This window comes from Callionymus lyra, chromosome 19, assembly GCF_982586985.1.
Source record: "Callionymus lyra chromosome 19, fCalLyr1.hap1.1, whole genome shotgun sequence".
NCBI classification, from domain to species: domain Eukaryota; kingdom Metazoa; phylum Chordata; class Actinopteri; order Syngnathiformes; family Callionymidae; genus Callionymus; species Callionymus lyra.
This window is the reverse complement of record NC_141836.1, coordinates 2,854,355-2,875,438: the sequence shown is the minus strand read 5'-3', so window position 1 is coordinate 2,875,438 and position 21,084 is coordinate 2,854,355. Positions and strand designations below refer to the sequence as shown.

Sequence of the window (21,084 nt, the reverse complement as noted above, 5' to 3'; positions counted from 1 at the left end):
AAACAAAGAAGTCGCCTCCTCGGCTCGATAAACCCCGAGCCCTTTGTTCCTCGTCTCTCTTCTCCACGGCTATTATTCGACTCCGGCGTAATCATTTGTGTGTCAGCCAAAGTAAACACGGGCGAAGGAGGCGGATCAGTTTTGACACCGGTGTCTGCGCTCATGATGGTGGAAGCGAGAGCTGAAAGTGTGTGTTTAACTTCTGCCAGTCTGTGTGTCGTACGTGACGAAGGAGGGACTTTTCCTGGATCCTGTCGCTGTTTCTGATCCGTCTTTTCACGGATGAAAACCTTTCACTTCCTCCGAAATGGATGTTGTTGGAGAATAAAAGTATCTTAAAACCGAGGTGTAGTTTCTCACACTTAGACTTAGACTCATGTTTGTGGAAAGATGGCGTTTTAAGATAAGATAAGGGACAGAGATGATGAACAACGATATGGATGTTAAAGAAAAGGCATTTGTTTGGTGAAGGAGGACAAACGAATGGATTTATTTTAGGTAAATTGAGCCTAAAAGCATGAAAATAAAATGTTATAATCAGACTTTTACTTCCTGTTTTGGTTATTCTACATTTTTATTTGGCTTTCTAAAAGGTTTTGGTCCCTTGTGTGGTTGAGTTTGAGTTTGTCGCTGCTCTAGACTCTTCAAGGAAAGTGAAGCCGGGAGAGAAACCTTCAGGCTGCACCATTTATTCAATCAAATAATAAAACGAGAACAAGACTGAAACTAATTTAAAAAAATTAGCTATAGAAATATTTAAATAAATTAATGTGATTTTACTTGATAATAAATCACTAACTTGTTTCTTTTAAACATAAACAGTTTTTTTTTTTGTAAAATATAAATGTAAAGAAACGCATCACTCAAAAACATACTTAATAACACTTGAACTTTATTATCTTTCATTTTTGTGTTGTGAATTGTGAGGTGAATAAAGGTTATTATTGTCGATTAAAAAGCTTATTTATAATACAGTACCTGCGATTAAACGTGTCTGTTAAAGATGTATTTGCACGACTTCCCAGAACATCGATTAAGAACCTCAATGATTTATGTCGCACAGCAGAAAGTGTCCATTAAAGCTTGCATGCAGAGAATTGATTAGCGGCGACACATGAAGCCCAAATCCATTTCCGAGGAAAAGCTTCGGCACGTTCAGTCGTCGGAAAGATGCTGTGAGGAACCTAGAAGTGAGAAAAGGAATTTAATAAGCAGAATTATTGCATCCTTTGTGTTTCCCTTGAGAACATATTAAAATCTGTGCTGCGGCTGAGTCGTGTCGACACTGTTGATTATTTACTTTGGATCACCTGCTGTGTTTCACCTTCATCATAAACGAAACAAATTAGGAGGAGAGAAGAAAGAAAAGTAATGGGAAACCTAAACGCTTACACCCCAGCTCTGGCTCTGAGGTCTGTGGATCAGAATCTACTGATGGTTCCTGAACTTCCGGACCAGAGGAGAGAAATCCTTCCAGACTGTTGCTCCTAAGCTTTGGAACCATCTCTGTGTTTGATGATCTACTGACTCCTTCAAGAAACATCTGTGTTTGATGATCTACTGACTCCTTCAAGAAACATCTGTCTTTGATGATCTACTGACTCCTTCAAGAAACATCTGTGTTTGATGATCTACTGACTCCTTCAAGAAACATCTGTGTTTGATGATCTACTGACTCCTTCAAGAAACATCTGTGTTTGATGATCTACTGACTCCTTCAAGAAACATCTGTGTTTGATGATCTACTGACTCCTTCAAGAAACATCTGTGTTTGATGATCTACTGACTCCTTCAAGAAACATCTGTGTTTGATGATCTACTGACTCCTTCAAGAAACATCTGTGTTTGATGATCTACTGACTCCTTCAAGAAACATCTGTGTTTGATGATCTACTGACTCCTTCAAGAAACATCTGTGTTTGATGATCTACTGACTCCTTCAAGAAACATCTGTGTTTGATGATCTACTGACTCCTTCAAGAAACATCTGTGTTTGATGATCTACTGACTCCTTCAAGAAACATCTCTGTGTTTGATGATCTACTGACTCCTTCAAGAAACATCTGTGTTTGATGATCTACTGACTCCTTCAAGAAACATCTGTGTTTGATGATCTACTGACTCCTTCAAGAAACATCTGTGTTTGATGATCTACTGACTCCTCCAAGAAACATCTCAAGACACTTTTATTTGAGCTTTTCCTTGATTCTCTGAGACTCCTGTGTTTGTCTTGACCTTTTAAAGTATATCGTTTTTAATTGTTCAAGCGCTTTGTGACCCTGGTCTCGAAAGATCTTAACAAATCTCCATTACTTACTTACATCTTACAAAATTGAAAATACATCTAAATCAATAAAGGTGAAAATGGCATTTGATAATATTATATTTTGTTCCAGCTACAAATGTAAAACAAGGTCATATTTATAATTAAATGGTATTTAAAGATTTAGCTTTTTATTGAATCATCTGTTCAATAGTTTTACTGAGACCTTACAAGTTTGTTTCTCAAAATATAAAGAATGGAAAACTTTATAGTTAAAACCCAGGAAGGTAAATAATTGACATTTCACCTGAAAATAAACAAGTATTGATCCTTGAAAAAAAGTTGAAAACTTCTTCTTCGACATAAATATTCTGACGAGTCATTATTGATCCTCGACTCATTACATCGGCGTCTGCGATGTTTCCTCGTTGACGCTCCGTTGTTTGGAGGAGCTGCAGGATTAAATCCACACAGTGATTGCAAACGAAACGATTCCGTTTCACTGCACTGACTCAGAAATGCTGACGCCTCATTTGTAAGAACATGCTGCACGTACTGTAACAGGAACAGTATTGATTCAGTTTTCTTTACAGTGTCTGAAGGTTTCCAGTCACACTGTGGCCTCCGTAGCGTCGCAGTCGCTGATCGATTTCACTCCCGAAAAACCGCTCAAGGAGCGGATTCTCACTTTCACGCTTGGTCACGTGACCCACGCAGAGGCCGTCAGCGAGGCGTGTCCAAACAAATTGACACGAGCGAGTTCGCGCTCGATCGGACGAGATGAACCCGACGAGGTCACCTGAGTCACGGTGATCCTCCAGGTCGTGACGACACAAAGGCTCGACGTCTTCTCGATGTTTTGCAATGTTGTGCTCGATCGAACTTGTCATCTTGAGTCTCTAAATATTGCAAAATCAAACTTGTTCTCCTCCTTTCTTACACCGACGTCTTCATCTCCTGCTGGTAACTTCACGGTAACTTCTACTTGTACATATTTAACGGCTGATATTGCAGCAGATCTTCTCTCATGATAAATGGATCTTCTAACTGGAGGAGCAGCAGAGTTCCACTGAGGAGTGAAGCTACGAGCTGATCAGGGACTTTGGGAGAAGCTTTTCCTTCTCAGCCGCGGATCATTTGTGAGCCTCGTTCGCTGCTCACAGAAGCTCGACCGACAAATGTTGTGTAATCAGTCTGAGACTGCGGCTCCAGCTCAGCATCAGCAGACGTGTTTTACTACAATACTCAGGAATATTGCAACGTTTCCAGCAATTCATCCCCAACCAAGCGCACACAACACAAGTGTTACGCAAGCCATTGTGAGGTGATCTGTGTGGACTCTTTGTTTGCTGGAGATGATGAGACGCGAGCTTCTCTCTCTCCTGGATCCAGACTGTCGTCGCCAGCCAGAGAGTTTGTCTGTTTCTCTGCCTGCACTTCAGATAAATCCATTCTGTGTCTAGCGGCCCACGCCTCCGTCGGTATCGCCCACACACACACACACACACACCTGAACACCCGATAGCTGCTTGTGTAGCCACCGTGAGAAGAGAGTGTTTCTTGTCAAAATCACTTATGAGAAATGAAGTACATGAAATGTTTTCCCTGAAACACCCGTGTCTTTCTGCTTTAATGGGTAAAAGAAAATCAATGAAAGTAAAAAATACTGTTTGTTTGGATAAAATACAAGATTGTGTCCTAAAAGTTTCAGAACTCAAACTTGCCTCCAGGATTTTCTTTTGCGTGGAGAGAGTTCATCGCTGGATCTATTCTGATTCCTGCTCAGTCTTTCTTCTTTTCCCCGCAGAGAAAACTCATGTTTATTTAGACGAGCAGCAACACAAGCCGTTTATTTTTGGGTTCAAAGTGTCATCCAGGGTTCAGGACTGGAGTTGTGTCGTCGTTTTTCTACAATATCACGTGTTTATGTCTCGTATGATCAGTTGAAATCTTAATTGTTGGAGCTCCCTTATGCAGGTTGTATGAAAGAAAGTATGTTCTGTGGCAGAATAGTCACAGTATGACTGGAAATCTCTCACAATCTTTTATATTGAAGCTCGTGGTTTTGACACAAATACGGTTGAAGCTGAACATGTTCACTTCATACTTGATATTTAATGGGATTAAATCTTATATAAAGATGTAAATGTGTCGACTCCTGGTTTCCAAAATACATGTTCTATTCATCCGCGATGTCGATGAAGTCGAGTGATGATTATGACTCGATGTTCAAGAGGTTTAAGTGATTTAACGTCTGCAAATAGTGATTTATTTTCTAAACGAGAGGATCTTGTCGGTACAACATGACACGGCGCCGTCAAGTCCTTGCTAGAGAAGAATATCGTCGGCACTCGCACGTGAATTATAGATCACATATATATATATATGTGTATGTATGTATATATATAGATCATCACACAGAATATTGAATCCTTGTCGTTCCTGGATGAGAATCGTATAAAGACTTGTGTTGTGACTCTGCGATGAACTCACGCTCCTTCTTTTTGTCGTCACTGAGCGAATCTGTCAAACACAAGACCCGAGGAAAGCAAAGAATTGCTCTCAGTTGTGTGATCGAACGATGTGTGCGTCAATCTGCAGCAAATCCAATCAATGAGTTTCACTTTCCATGCAGTTCTGTAAACGATGGTGAGACGCAGGATTGACTGAGTCGTGTTTGATTGATTGTACGATAAATATTTGTTTGTTTTCCTACTTGACTCCCTCCTGGTCCTCAGAGTGTGATGAGCTCCGCAGGACGACGACACTCCTCTGCAGATTATCCACTCAAATCTTGATCTTGACGGCAGCTCACCATCTTTGAAAGTCTCACACACAAACTTTCACTTTCGTTTTCGTCTCTTAAATTTACGGGAACATTTTTCAAACATGCTGCCAAGACGGTGCATATGGTCGCGCCGGCTGCCAAACTGTACCTTTCAGGTGCAGATGGCTTTACTGAGAACTTGGAAAACACACAACATTTATTTTCCACGTTTAGTCTTGGTTGTGTGAGTGTGTAGTTGCATCACCAAAGCAATAAAGGTTTCGATGATAAACGTATATGTTGGCTGCATGTTTTTACTGCTTCTGTCTGAGCTCACGGTTAGACAAAGGTATTGATCGAGGATTTAAGTGGGATTGATAAACTCCAGTTGAGCTGTGGGGATGTTTTTTTATAGTGTGTTGTGTAATGGAGGATCTAAAGTGTGTGAGGATGAACCCGGAGAGGAAGATAATGTCGGCTTCATGCATACGAGCAGGAAATGTCATCCAAGTTTGTGCAGAGGTCATCGTTTCACAGATTTTCTCCCTCCTTTTCGCTCCTTTCCCCCTCCACTTCTTTCTTTTGTTGTCACTAGTCCATTGCAGTGGGTAGTTTCCATGGTAACACACTCATCCGGAAAATCTACAGTACTTGGACCGCTGTGTGTCGTCAATTTTCAGTGTGTACTGTGTTGCTTGTTTGCTTTCTGATGTTTTCCTTCATTCTGCAACATTTTTAAACGGTTTCACATCTTGAATGTGAGACTCATTTCACCAGAGAAGGTTCTGAAGTTGCATTTGCAATTACTTTAACACATTTAATTCATATTTAAGTCACATTTTGATGCTTTTCTTCTGTCATCTCACCAGTTATAAACAGTATCTCTATCAGCTGACCTGCAGTGTTCAGTGAGTCAAATATAAATCGTCTTATGTCTCCTTTTCCTGTCTTTGAACAGAACTCCCAGAAGAAACGAGGAGCTCGACCCAACAACAAGCCGGACAAGAAGCTCGGCTCTCAGGTAACAGTCCAGTCGAAAGATCCTGTTTGTCTCCAGGGTCAGCATTAAAATACACAATACACACACAACGATGACATGAATAGTAAGAAGGGCGACAGCGGAACACAATATAGATGACAAAGAACAACAGAACCACACCCGCTGCTGTGATTGGTCAAGCATGGAGGTTTGTCACCGTGCATCATCAATCTCGGAAGTCTCCACCTCCACGGGACTCATTGTATAAACAAAGCAGGGCGTGATAACAGCTGGCTGGCGGTGGAGTGAAGCCATAATAACGTCATAATGGACTCTCGTAACCTCTCGTTCGCCCTGATTTCAGAGCAGCTTTATAAAGTAATAAGAGTAAAACATGGTTTGTAAGTGAGTAAGTAAGTAAGTAATATTTATTTATATAGCGCTTTTCGAGACCAGGGTCACAAAGCGCTTAAACAATCAAAACAATACTCAAAAAAGTACATACTTTAAAGATCAAGATAATACTGAGAACAACACAGGAGTTCCAGAAATTCAAGGAAAAGCCTGAACAAATAGAAACGTCTTAAGATGTTTCTTAAAGGAGTCAGTAGATCATCAAGCGCAAAGAGAGAGAAGATCGTTCCAAAGCTTAGGAGCAACAGCCTGAAAAGATTTCTCTCCTCTGGTCCTGAGCCGTGTTCAGGAACCATAAGTAGATTCTGATCCACAGACCTCAGAGCCCGAGCTGGGGTGTAAGGCTGGATCAGATCAGTGATGTAAGGAGGAGCCTGACCATGAATAGATCTGAAAGTAAGAACCAGAATTTTAAAGTTGATCCTGAAAGAAACTGGAAGCCAGTGAAGAGTATTAAGGATCGGAGAAATGTGAGTTCTTCTACTTGAGCGGCTCAGAATTCTCGCTGCAGAGTTTTGTATCAACTGCAGACGAGACACATCCTTCTTGTTAAGACATGAAAACAAACTGTTACAATAGTCCAGACGAAAAGACACAAACGCATGGATTACAAGCTCCAGATCATGTTCCGACAACATTTTCCTAAGTTTAGAGATTTTTCTCAGTTGAAGGAAACAGTTTCTGGTCAGTTTTCTACAGTGTTGAACAAGAGACATGTCTTTATCAAATACAACACCCAGGTTTCTCAGGCTCAGTTTGACAGACTGACTTAAGTCACCCAAGTACTGACTCAACCCTGGAATCCTATCATCAGGAGCAATAACCAGAGTTTCAGTTTTGTCCACATTTAGCTGTAAAGTGTTTTCACTCAGCCATTGTTTGATTTCTAGCAAAAATGTAGTTTGAAGGACTTACTGCATCTTGGAGAGAAGAACATTTACTGAATGTCAGGAGAGTTAGAGTTTCCTTGCCCTTTAAATATTTCACTTCTGCTGAGCTCAATAAATCTATGTCCAGATGGCAACATTTTAAATGAGGCAGTGCGGTCGTGAAAGTCATATAAACAGGTTTCTTCTGGATGATTCCTCCATAACATTCAGGTCGTAAATGGGTAAAGAAAATAGAGAAAGTTTGTGGATGAAGCTTCTTTTTTTAGGTCCTCACATTGTTATTGTTATAGAAAAAGATTCTATTCTCCTCACAGTCTGTTGAAAGAACCTTGACTCAGGATAAAATGTTCTTTTCTGGACGTCCATGTTGGAGCACCTTTGAATTCGTGACGTCCTTTGTACGTGTCGTTCCGTCTCTTTTGACTGTGACCCATTTCCTCTGGAGACGACATTGTATCTGAGCAAACAAGCTCTCAGCGTGTTGTTCGTGTTCATCATTAGTCTTCTGGCCTCCGTGCCCAGCATCTCCCTGATGACATCACGACGTCCACCGTCATCATGAGTTCACATCCCATTTGTTCTCCATACAAACACAGTGTTTTCAACTGTAGTAAAGAAAAATAACCACATGGGATAACAACCTCTGGACCAACAACCACACAGTTGCTCAGACAAGTATATTGACGGACGAGACGTTAAGTTGGCGAAGGATAAAAGCATCATTTAATAAGCGTTTGTGGTTTGTTGTTCCTCAGAAAGACTTTTTATTGATCCTGGTTTCATCGCATGAAGCCTCGATAGAGACTTTTGAAGTGAACTTATGTGCAGTAATTAAAACGACAGCTTTTAATCTAAGTTTTTCCATGATGGACATAAAAATCTAAATGAGTTTTTTGGATTAAGTTTCAACATCGTTCCTCACATCGTGACCTTCAAACCGCTTCACTGGGTCAGAGTTTTCATGAAGTACTGAGACTTTTTGAAGTCACCAGAAGAAATAAATGAGACGCAACAAGAGCCTTTTCTCCTGAACAAATGTTCACGCAGGATATTGGCATCAGTTAAACACACGATTTACAACGTTGCAGTTTCACTATTCAGACACAAGGAGGAGCCAGAAAAACAATTTCAAAGCTACGGATTGGTACTTTTAATGCATTGATCTGCATCGAGAAGTCGATCAAGACGACGGGTTGAAACACGTTAAAAGAGAACATTTTTTAGCACAAATGTTTTCATGAATAAAATATGTTAATTTTGATGTATCATTAAAAAAATAACATGTATACATGAGGAAAAAAAAAGAACAACTGGTCTTAAAAATTCCGCATTTTCTAAATATATATTAAAAAAATGAAATCAAGTCCGTTAACTCTAAAAGTAGTGGATACCTTTCCAGAATGCTTTAAAGCTGATGAGTGAAAAAACACTTCCTGTGTCCTGGAATGGTCCTAAAAAGGTTGAAAATCCACAACATTTCAGAGAAACCACCTGCAAAGCCACACTTGTGAGTGAAGCAACACTTCTCTTCCCTCAGTTACTACTTCTTTCCACTCATCATCGTCTCTAAACTCTGTTATCAGCATGTTTGAGTCCAACACAAAAGTCTTCTCCTGCCCTCGGGCGTAAACACGAGCTGCTGGTTGATGTTGGATCATGGACGCCTTGTAAAGGAAAAATAGACGCTGAGCTCATGGTTTATACGTCCACATGTTCGTTAAGTCCTTCTTAGTCATGAGACGAACAAACACTTCACAGCTGCGAGGACAGTTTTCATCTTGACACGACTTCTTCTCTGGTCCAGGAGGACTGCTCCGACCTGAAGTGTCAGCTCCACTTCGCCAAGGAGGAGTCGGCGCTGATGTGCAAGAAGCTGACCAAGCTGGTGAAGGACGGCGAGGCCATGAAGGAGGAGCTCGCCAAGTTCCGCTCGCTGTACGGCGACGTGGACGCCTCCATCACCGTGGAGGAGGTGAGTCGTCTGGAAGAAGAACCCGTGACGAGCGTGTGGTCACACGACCTCCTGTCTCCTCAGGTCGCCGACTCGCCGCACACCCGCGAGGCAGAGGTCAGAGTTCACCTGAAGTTGGTGGAGGAAGAAGCCAATCTGCTGAGTCGGCGCATTGTGGAGCTGGAGGTGGAGAACCGGGGCCTGAGAGCCGAGATGGACGACATGAAACTTCAAGGTAGGTTGTCATCAGGACTCCCTTGGCCTCGTCGTCCTCACCTCCGTCTCTCGCCGTAGACGGCCCTCAAGAACTGTCCGTCGCCGGCGGTCTCTGTGGGGGTCCCGGAGGCGGAGCCATGGTCAGCTCCTCCGAGAACGTCATGGAGCTCCAGCGGCACCTGCAGTTTGTGGAGGAGGAGGCGGAGCTTCTGAGGAGGTCGCTGATGGAGATGGAGGAGCAGAACAAGCTCCTGATGAACGAGATGAACCGCTGCAAGTCCGAGCTCCCGCCGCCGACCTCCAACCTCTCGTGCGCCGCGCTGGCGTCCCTCGCCGACGGCGTCCTCCACGACGGCTCCAACCACCCCAGGGAGGCGGCGGTGCTCATCAGCCCCGACGTGCACCCCAGAGAGGAGGAGCTGAGGGAGGCCAAGCTCCAGATCGGGGAGCTGAGCGGGAAGGTGAAGAAGCTCCAGTACGAGAACCGAGTGCTTCTGTCCAACCTGCAGCGCTGTGACCTGGCCTCGTACCACGACTCCTCGTCCAGACTGACCCTGGAGACGGACGCGGAGGCCGGAGACTCGGCCGAGTGCCTTCCCAGCAGGTTAGTGTTTCATATTCCTTCGATTTAACGTCATGTTTGAACTCATCAGTGCCTCCTGGTTCAAGAAAACCTCCCAAAATGTGGATTTTTTGGCCATTTTCACTCCTTAACTTCCTTTGTTTTCGGCCTGATGGCTCCATAGAAACAGATAGTCCTTAGGAAAAGTTAATTTTTCACTACTGATCTAAAGTTTTACACTTTCTTGCTGTGTTTTGAGTGAACCTGAGTGAGCTCATTCAATCCAATCCCATTTCAAATGCTAAAAAATTTATAAAATGACAAAAATAAGTAATTAATTTATGTTTTTAGAGCGCTTTTCCAGACCAGGGTCACAAAGCGCTTAAACAATCAAAATAATACTCAATAAAATCGTTATGATAATAAAATAAGTAATAATATATGTTTGTCCGTCAGTCCGCCGCTCCGTAAAGAACCGGTCGGTGGAGAAAACGAGGTTCTGAAGGAGGTCCACGCCGACGCCACCATATCTCTGCTCTCCGAGTGCCTGAGGCAGAAGGACCATGATGCTTTGCTGGCCATGAGGGACCAGGCACGCTTGGTTTCCACGGCGATCCAGCTGCTAACCTCCCCGGAGTCCACCTGCCTCTCCTCGTCGTCCATCTACCACAAGGTCTGCAGTCACGAGGCGGCCGAGTCCGGCCACTCGGACAAGACCCTCCACCAGGTGAGATTCTTCGTCTCTCCGTCCTCGGGTCGAGGTTCTGACTCTACGGATCCTTCAGATCAGTGAGCTGTCGGACCTCGCCGACTGGCCACTAGTGGGCGCTCTGACCAGCAGGCTGCAGGCGCTGCACAGCCAGCTGCACAGTTTCGTGGAGTGCATCGATGGTCTCGGGTCGAAGCCCGCCGTGAACGGCAGAGACCCTCAGGCCGACGGCGCTCTGACCTCGCTCTCTGCAGAGGAACACGACGCACCTGACAAGGTAAACAAACACGTCACCGTTTCAACCTCAGAAGCATCTTTCGAATCCCTCTTAACACGGAGATTCTCACAAGAGCTCGGGTCAGATATTGTTTGAGCCTTGAGATGCTTACGAACAGCAACGAGACTCGAGCCGCCGTGAGCCTCCTCTCTGTCTCCTGCATGTCTGGGAACTTAACAAACCGGCCTCAGATGGAGCCTCTTCCTCTTCATCATCATCACCATCATCTCACCTCAGAAACACACCGTTGTCAGGCAGATAAACCACGGATCATGTTCCATCATTTCATTCCGTTTGTTTTCTCGTGGGTTCGACTGTAAATTGTGACTAAATACTTGTCGATAAAGTTCAGTCTCCATTCGAGGCCAAATCTGAGTCCCAAACCCCTCCACTCCCCTTCTCCCTCTCCTTTGTTTTTTCTCCCCCTCTCTTTCTAACCGCATGGGCACCATAACTGTCGACTCCTCCCCGGGTCACGACCTCTCACCTGTCTCACCTGTCTCACCTGTCTCACCTGTCTCAACCCCCCCCCCCCCTGCTGCCTGTGACGCTTCATTACTCTTTCAACTGTCTTTATCTTCATCTTAACCCCTCCTCTCTTTTTCATCCTTGTTCCCTCCCTTCTTCTATGTCCTCCTCAGCCACTCATCTTCTCCTCCGTCCTCCTCTTCATGCTCCTCTCAACCCTGTCCTTCTCCTCTCTGAGCAAGCTTTTCTTCCTCTACATCCTTTTCTTTGTCCTGTGAGATCCATCTTCGACTCTCATGGTTGTGTCTCGTCCTTTTCTTCTCATCGTGACGTTTTTGTTTTTGCTTCGTTTCATCTCCCTCCCTTTTTTTTCATTTGGTGGAATGTTTGTTTATCCCTCTCTTCATTAACTTGCCCATGCACGGATGCAGCAGGCTGATTGTAGGGAGCGAGTGGAGGATGGAAAGGAGGAGGAAAACCTTCCGGACGACGGTCCGACTCAAAAACAGGGAAGTGGATCACCGGAGCTGGAGGAGGAGGAGGAGGAGGAGGAGGGAAGCGAAGACCTGGTAAGATGGTTTTGATCTTCTCTGATTTACACCTGAACACAAGTGTCATAATTTTCAGAAAAAGTTCCAGCGTCGTTTAACTCGCAGGAATGAGGGACTTTATTTTTGTCATGTGACCTTTTACAGGTTTGTCTTCCATGGTAACCAAAGTTATTTCCCAGCGAGAGGTCGAGTTAAAACCAGCGTCTGTATTCTGAGCAGCTCAGGCAGACGGAATAACAACACAAACACAAACACAAACATCCTGGACGTTAAAGTCAAATAGTCAAAGATTTATAAACGATACTCGTCTAGAGAATCAGATCCTACCTAAGTGAAGTTTTTTTGATGAAAAAATGTATAAATACATTTGTATCCTTGTGCCACGTCCTTGGAAAAAAAGTTCTGAAGCTCGGAGCATCACAGACTATTTATTTATTTACAGTAAATAAATAAGTATTTACAGTAAACTCTTCTATTTAACTTTAATACATTCCTTACAACATTATTAAATCAGTGGAACACATGACTTTTGATCATGACGTCATGGGTTCGATTCCTGCTGTGTTGTGGCTCCAATAACAAACCTCTATTTTTTTTTGTTCCTCGTTTATATTTTTCCCCGTCTCAGTGTAGGACTGTCACTGCACATCGTTATCAGTACCATTTTAAGCTTATCAAACAATTAAGTGTCTGCCTTTTCCCGACAAAATAAAAACAAAACCACTAGACCACCAGTTTTTCAAAATAAGGTGTAAAATACTTTATTTTCTTTCTAGTTTGTCACGAAAAAATCTTACTCATCATATTTAAACAGAATCAAGTTTTATATTTTCCACGTTTCTGATGAATTCTCGAGGCTAAGGTGAGATTGATAAGGACCCGAAGTAACCGAGGGATTAATGAAGCGTGTGAAGGTCGAAGCGACACGCGTGTTAGTGTCCAGACGTGTCGTGCAGCCGCTGAGGTTTGATCCGACGAGTCTCACTTCCTGTTCAACCTTCAGTGTTTAATCCTGACCTTCAACCCAAACTCTCCTCCAGCTCGTGGACCACCTGCAGCCTCGTGACCAGGGGTCCGCGCCGGAGCTGACGGATGAGACACATGTCAATCAAGTCACACGGGTAAGTCAGGAATTCATATTTCAAATTTTTCTTAATCTGTTGTTGCCTCGTGGAGCCACTAGGGGGAGTGTGTGAGTGATTTTCCGTCCGTCTCCCGCAGGACGAGCACCAGAAGGCTCTCCAGCGTCGGGACTTCCAGCTCCAGAGTCTGGGCCTCCAGGCCCGACTTCAGCAGAAGCTCTGGGGTCAAGAGAAGACCCTGTTGCTCCAGGAGTCCCAGCACCTCAAGCAGGCCTTGTTGCTCCTCAGCCTGAAGCTGCGCTGCTTCCTGAAGCAGTGGCGTCTGGGCTGCAGGAAGGACACGGAATGGAAGGACATCGTGGAGGTGAGACACGGACACATGAGGTCAGAGGTTCAGCTCCCCGTCATCGTAACTCTGACCTTCAGATGAACAGCCTGAAGGATCTGTATCTCCTGCTGGAGGAGGACAACCTAAGCCCCGCCCACCAGGCGGACAAGAAGGAGGAGGAGCCGCCTCTGAGCCCGACCATCAAAGTGAGTCACGTGACTCGCACACGCCATGTGACCCGAGGTTAACGCCGTCTGTCCCCCGAAGTCCAGCGCCGTGAGCTCCACCCTGGCCGACCTGAGGGTGGCGCTGCAGGACCTGAGCGGCGAGCTGCGGCAGGAGAGACAAGGATCCCAGGAGCTCACGCAACAGTTCGCCAAAGCCAAGGCATCATGGGAAGTGGAGCGAACGGAGCTGAAGAGCGCCGTCACTCAGGTGAGGAAGAAGATGTTATGGATTCAGGTTCAGCTGCACAAGTTCCTCATTAGTTTGACTTAAACTCACTGTTGGACTCCAGAGACACTTCCTGCTCGTCCTCCTCGCGTCTGATCCTCGTCTTTATTTTAATTCTGTCCCTCGAGCCGAAGAAACGTCTCGTTGTTTTAATCACAGACACAAAGAGTCCGTGGAACAGAATCAAAATGAGATGCAGGGACTGAATCTTTAAAATCTATTTTATTTTTTTTACCTTCAGTCACAGGTGAGTTTTGAGTTTTATTTATTAGTATAATTAGATGTTATCTGGTGTGTCGGGCTTGTTTTGAGTGACAGGTGAGCTCACTGATGTCAATCATCAACCAGCCTACAGTTAAACTTGATGAACATTCTTTAAACACTGCTCTCTGTGCTCTCACACCCTCTCATTGAACGCATCCCTGCATCTTAATGCACTTTAAGGATCTTTACTCTTTTTATGCACTGGCAATATTTCTTTTTATGGTACTGTATCGAGTATTATTTTTTATTTACAATCACAGAAATTGTTCTTTTTTTGTTGTAATTAAACATCCGGCCTCTAGATGGCATCATTCATTGTCCAGCAGATTTTAAAAATGATGTTTGGACATATTTTGGTTTGAAAACAAATGAAAGTAGTTACGACTTCATCAAGAGTCATGTGGTCTGTAAATACTACAACACCAGAGTCAAGTACTGGACAATACTACACATATATACTTGTTACTACACTATCACAACACCAGAGTCAAGTACTGGACAGTACTACACATATATACTTGTTACTACACTATCACAACACCAGAGTCAAGTACTGGACAATACTACACATATATACTTGTTACTACACTATCACAACACCAGAGTCAAGTACTCGAAAATACTACACATATATACTTGTTACTACACTATCACAACACCAGAGTCAAGTACTCGACAATACTACACATATATACTTGTTACTACACTATCACAACACCAGAGTCAAGTACTGGACAATACTACACATATATACTTGTTACTACACTATCACAACACCAGAGTCAAGTACTGGACAATACTACACATATATACTTGTTACTACACTATCACAACACCAGAGTCAAGTACTGGACAATACTACACATATATCCTTGTTACTACACTATCACAACACCAGAGTCAAGTACTGGACAATACTACACATATATACTTGTTACTACACTATCACAACACCAGAGTCAAGTACTGGACAATACTACACATATATGCTTGTTTCTACACTATCACAACACCGGAGTCAAGTACTGGACAATACTACATATATATACTTGTTACTACACTATCACAACACCAGATTCAAGTACTCCACAATACTACACATATATACTTGTTACTACACTATCACAACACCAGAGTCATGTACTGGACAATACTACACATATATACTTGTTACTACACTATCACAACACCAGAGTCATGTACTGGACAATACTACACATATATACTTGTTACTACACTATCACAACTCCAGAGTCATGTACTGGACAATACTAAACATATATACTTGTTACTACACTATCACAACACCAGAGTCAAGTCCTGGACAATACTACACATATATACTTGTTACTACACTATCACAACACCAGAGTCAAGTACTGGACAATACTACACATATATGCTTGTTATTACACTATCACAACACCAGATTCAAGTACTCCACAATACTACACATATATACTTGTTACTACACTATCACAACACCAGAGTCATGTACTGGACAATACTACACATATATACTTGTTACTACACTATCACAACATCGGAGTCAAGTACTGGACAATACTACACATGTATACTTGTTACTACACTATCACAACACCAGAGTCAAGTCCTGGACAATACTACACATATATACTTGTTACTACACTATCACAACACCAGAGTCAAGTACTGGACAATACTACACATATATACTTGTTACTACACTATCACAACACCAGAGTCAAGTACTGGACAATACTACACATATATACTTGTTACTACACTATCACAACACCAGAGTCAAGTACTGGACAATACTACACATATATACTTGTTACTACACTATCACAACACCAGAGTCAAGTACTGGACAATACTACACATATATACTTGTTACTACACTATCACAACACCAGAGTCAAGTACTGGACAATACTACACATATATACTTGTTACTACACTATCACAACACCAGAGTCATGTACTGGACAATACTACACATATATACTTGTTACTACACTATCACAACACCAGAGTCAAGTACTGGACAATACTACACATATATACCTGTTACTACACTATCACAACACCAGAGTCAAGTACTCAAGAATACTACAAACATATATTCTTGTTCTTTTTTTTCACTTCAGTCCTTCATTTAAAATGATTATATACAACTATAGTTTGTTCTGCAACGTCTCACCAGTTCCTGTGCAGAAAACTCACATCTTGTCTCTTAGTCACATAATCCTGTTGGATTTGACGTTAGATTCTTATTTCAGCTCAAAGTTCATTCGTTCGTCACTAATATATACGACCAGCGGGTCGTGAAGCGAACGTTAACCAACACACGTCCGTCATCAGAGTCGCTCTTTGAACGCACCAGCGGAGAAGCTCATGATCTTCAGGATCGTCCTTCACTGACTGTGATGATCTAACGCGTCTCTTCACGACCATATTTGGGCAGCGGTGCCACGAGGGCGAGGACGAGGATTGATGTGTCTGCAGCCCTGAAGGGTCAGAGGGTTCAAACGTGGTCTCAACGAACACTCGTGGCTTTTTAAACAAAGAAGCTGGAGACGAAAAGAAAAACCTCACGTCTGCTCTCGTCCCTCCAGCTGGAGACCAAAGCCGGTAAAACTGCTCCGTCCGCCGCCGACGGCCCGGATCCCGCCGACCTGAAGGTGGCGCTGAAGAGGGAGCGGGAGGAGCACCAGCACCTCCTGGCCGACTCCTACGCCGCCGTCATGGACGTCACCAAGCAGGTGAGTCGGAGGAAGGGAAGGCGTGAGGAGCTTCAGCAGCTTCACGTCCATGTGTGTCGTCCACCAGCTGCAGATCGGCGAGAGGAACTGGGGCCGAGAGAAGCTGGAGCTGCTGGAGCGGTTCGGCCAGGAGAGGGCGCAGTGGGAGCAGAGACTGAGGGAGGCCGTGACCCAGCAGGTGAGGACTGAAGGGTGGCGAAGGTGTCGACGTCAGATGAGATGTTTGAACAGGTTCCTCGTGTCATGAGGTGGTTTTTTTTTTTTTAAAAGAGTCTCTGATCTTCTCCTCAGTCCAAGTCGTCCTCGGACCCGCTCGTCTCTCACGGACCCGCATACAAGTAAGACTTTTGACTTCGAACCCGCAACCGTTGAAACTGACCCGTGTTCTCGTGTGGAACAGAACCTCAGAGCTGGAGGAGTCCAGGAGCGCAGGAGTCGTGCAGGAGAAGGTCCAGGTGGCAGCGACGGTGGCAGGAGGGCCGGAGAGCAGGAGGAACTGGACGACCCTGACGAACGACGTACGAACGCTTGACGTTTGATCGTCGGCTGAAGAATCAAAATCATGATTTTAATTTCCCGCCTCAGACTCCGGACCTGAAGGACACCAGTAAAACCTGGGACGGATCCAGCAGCAGCAACTCACTGGGATCCGGTCTGGAGTCTCTGAGAAGCTACACGGCTCCGGATAAAACCGGCATCCGGATCTACTACAGCCCCCCCACGGTGCGCCGCATGGAGCCTCCTCCGGCCGAGACCTTCATCTCAGCAGAACCTCCGGCGGAGCAGGAACCTCTCGCCTCCTCCTCCTACGAGCAGTGGCTGAGCTCCCTGTCCAAGCAGCACGTGGAGCTGCTGGAAAGCAGGGGCGGCTGCAGCCCCGTCAACAGCAGCTTCACGGGCTCGGCCAACAGCCTGGTGGACGCCGTGAGCTCGACCTCCACCTTCAGGCTGGACCTCGGCGAGATCTCGGCCAACCTGAGCGACGACATGAAGGAGATGACCAACTGTGTGCGTCAGGCCATACGCTCGTCCTCGCTGGAGAGGAAGTCCAGCAAAGAGCTGGGGAGTCAGGTGAGAACCATGGTGACAGACTTGAACATCAGTGTTTCTTTCACAAAACTGCATCCATGCTTATTATTAATGGGAATTCTATGAGATCCTGGGGTTGACTTAGGACGAGAGGATACAGTGAGTCCAGCAGCTTTTAACACCAGAGTCAAGTACTGGACGATACTACACATATATACTTGTTACTACACTATCACAACACCAGAGTCAAGTACTGGACAATACTACACATATATACTTGTTACTACACTATCACAACACCAGAGTCAAGTACTGGACAATACTACACATATATACTTGTTACTACACTATCACAACACCAGAGTCAAGTACTGGACAATACTACACATATATACTTGTTACTACACTATCACAACACCAGAGTCAAGTACTGGACAATACTACACATATATACTTGTTACTACACTATCACAACACCAGAGTCAAGTACTGGACAATACTACACATATATACTTGTTACTACACTATCACAACACCAGAGTCAAGTACTGGACAATACTACACATATATACTTGTTACTACAGTATTCGATCGTTGTATTGTGATACGTACCTACAGATTCTTGACAATACACATGTTTTTCTTTCAGATATTTAGTAAAAGTTTCTAAAACTGTGTTTGACTACATCAAGAGTTCAGGCGAAGAAGAGAGTGCAGTCGGGGTGGAACGGGTGTGAAAATATCAGCCATTAAATAATTGAACTTCTGTTCCAGACTCTCGTCTCCACCAGAGCGACTCAGACGGCGCCGCTGCTCGTGAGCGTCGGGCTTCAAACCGACATCCTGCCGAGCAGCCGAGGCCTTCACTCCAAAGCCTGGTCTCCTCGACCCTCCTCCGGCGCCGCCGCGTCCCCGCTGGCCTCGGCCCGGACCCGGCAGATCTCCACGTCCCTGGACAAGGTCCACGGCCGCATCGAGCGCCCCTGCTGCTCGCCCAAGTTCGGCTCGCCCAAGCTGCAGCGCCGGGTGTCGTCGGGATCCACGTCCCGGCTGGACGGGGCGCGAGACCGCAGCGTGTGGAGCCTCCAGCCCAGACCCGGCGGCTCGGCCTGGGCCCGGTCCACCACCACCCGAGACAGCCCCGTCCTGAGCGGCCTCACCGACGGCCTGTCCAGCCTGTTCAGCGTGGTGGAGCACGGCGGCAGCACCGAGTCCATATGGAAGAGCGACGGAGGTGAGCGAGGACTTCAGATCCAACACGAGTCCAGGGTCCGATTCTTCTGCTCCTCATCAGCGGCGAGTCAGACCGTCAGCCCGGCTCGACACCCCGCGGCGGGGAAGGCGTGTCCCGAGTCCGGCGCGCCGCGGTACGGAGGTCTGGTCCAGGAGTTCATCAAGAACGGGGCCCTCAACGTGTACGGCGGCCCCGAGGAGCCCAGGACGGAGTGTCCGCCCGGCCTGGTCGGCGGCGCCGGGTTCGGCCACGACAGCGTGACCCGGATCGTGAACAAGCGCTTCATGAGGACCGCCGACGAGACGGTTCCTGCTCCGGGCCGAGGGAAGGAGACGAACGGCGCTTCGGAGGTGAGATCCGGACGTCTGTGGAAGGAAGAGAAGGTCGTCTTACTCTTGCCCTCTTTTTTTTTTCCCAGGATGCACCTTGCGAGTGTGTCGCTCAAGCGTCCGGCTTCCCTCGACCGTCACGAGTCTCTCGTCACCTGATGACTCCGTGTAAACACCGTCTGCACGAGTCCTCGTCCTCCAACGAGGACAAGGGAGACAGTTGCACCGAGTGACACACATGTCCTCCGACAGACGCACACACAACCTGCCACTGACACACACACACATGTCCTCCGACAGACGCACACGGAACCTGCCACAGACACACACACACATGTCCTGCCACTGACACACACACATGTCCTCCAACAGACGCTCACACAACCTGCCACAGACACACACACACACATGTCCTGCCACTGACACACACACATGTCCTCCGACAGACGCACACACAACCTGCCACTGACACACACACATGTCCTCCGACAGACGCACACACAACCTGCCACAGACACACACACATGTCCTGCCACTGACACACACACATGTCCTCCGACAGACGCACACACAACCTGCCACAGACACACACACATGTCCTGCCACTGACACACACAGATGTCCTCCGACAGACGCACACACAACCTGCCACAGACACACACACATGTCCTCCGACAGACGCACACACAACCTGCCACAGACACACACACATGTCCTGCCACTGACACACACACATGTCCTCCGACAGACGCACACACAACCTGCCACAGACACACACACACGTCTTCCCACAGACGCACACACGTCCTCCGATAGACACACATGTCTTTCGACAGACACACACATGTCCTTTAACAGACACACACATGTCCTGCCACAGACACACACGTGTCTTTCGACAGACACACACATGTCCTTTAACAGACACACACATGTCCTGCCACAGACACACACGTGTCTTTCGACAGACACACACGTGTCCTCTAACAGACACACACATGTCCTGCCACAGACACACACGTGTCTTTCGACAGACACACACAAAACTTCCCACAAACACACAAAAATCCTCCCATAGGCACACAAACATTTTGCCACAAACACACACAACCTGCCACAAACTCACAAAAATCCTGCCACAGACACACTGCCAAACAGTAACACACACCACTTGCATGCCGCACATAAGATGCTTCTTAACAACAACAACAACACACACACACACACACACACACACACACACCAGCCTCTTCACAAAGTAGATGAAAGTGACCTGAGCAGAGAAACCACTTGGCTGTTCATAAAAACAAACTCGAGCTGGAAGTCGATCTTTCTTCGACTTCAAGTCCTGAAGTTTCAGGACATTTTTTGACGCTTTAACGGCTTCATGTCTCGATCCAAACATCTCGACACGTTCCTCGTCCTCGATGTCGAACCCGACGACTGAAGTCGACCGTAAGAATGAGTTTCGTCGTCTCGCAAACGGCGCTGAAAGTAAAACTATCACAGAAACGCACGACTTTGATGCAGTCGTTCGAGTGTTGAAGCGAAGATTGTAAATAATCGCA

At 45.6% G+C, this 21,084-nt stretch overlaps 1 protein-coding gene across 1 annotated transcript in view; it reads left to right on the top strand.

Moving 5' to 3' along the window:
* The window catches only part of mtcl2 (microtubule crosslinking factor 2), a 44,306-nt gene extending 23,547 nt beyond the window's left edge, over positions 1-20,759 (top strand). The window contains exons 5-23 of the mRNA XM_087780970.1: positions 5,989-6,051; positions 9,118-9,285; positions 9,349-9,499; positions 9,559-10,084; positions 10,499-10,769; positions 10,828-11,028; positions 11,928-12,065; positions 13,088-13,168; positions 13,269-13,493; positions 13,556-13,663; positions 13,725-13,892; positions 16,778-16,924; positions 16,992-17,102; positions 17,216-17,262; positions 17,325-17,442; positions 17,510-17,995; positions 18,728-19,187; positions 19,248-19,537; positions 19,606-20,759. Of these exons, the coding sequence (XP_087637096.1) occupies positions 5,989-6,051; positions 9,118-9,285; positions 9,349-9,499; positions 9,559-10,084; positions 10,499-10,769; positions 10,828-11,028; positions 11,928-12,065; positions 13,088-13,168; positions 13,269-13,493; positions 13,556-13,663; positions 13,725-13,892; positions 16,778-16,924; positions 16,992-17,102; positions 17,216-17,262; positions 17,325-17,442; positions 17,510-17,995; positions 18,728-19,187; positions 19,248-19,537; positions 19,606-19,749 (3,903 nt within the window). The 3' untranslated portion in view covers positions 19,750-20,759. The remainder of the gene's footprint in view (positions 1-5,988; positions 6,052-9,117; positions 9,286-9,348; positions 9,500-9,558; positions 10,085-10,498; positions 10,770-10,827; positions 11,029-11,927; positions 12,066-13,087; positions 13,169-13,268; positions 13,494-13,555; positions 13,664-13,724; positions 13,893-16,777; positions 16,925-16,991; positions 17,103-17,215; positions 17,263-17,324; positions 17,443-17,509; positions 17,996-18,727; positions 19,188-19,247; positions 19,538-19,605) is intronic.
* Positions 20,760-21,084: the final 325 nt, after the last annotated feature.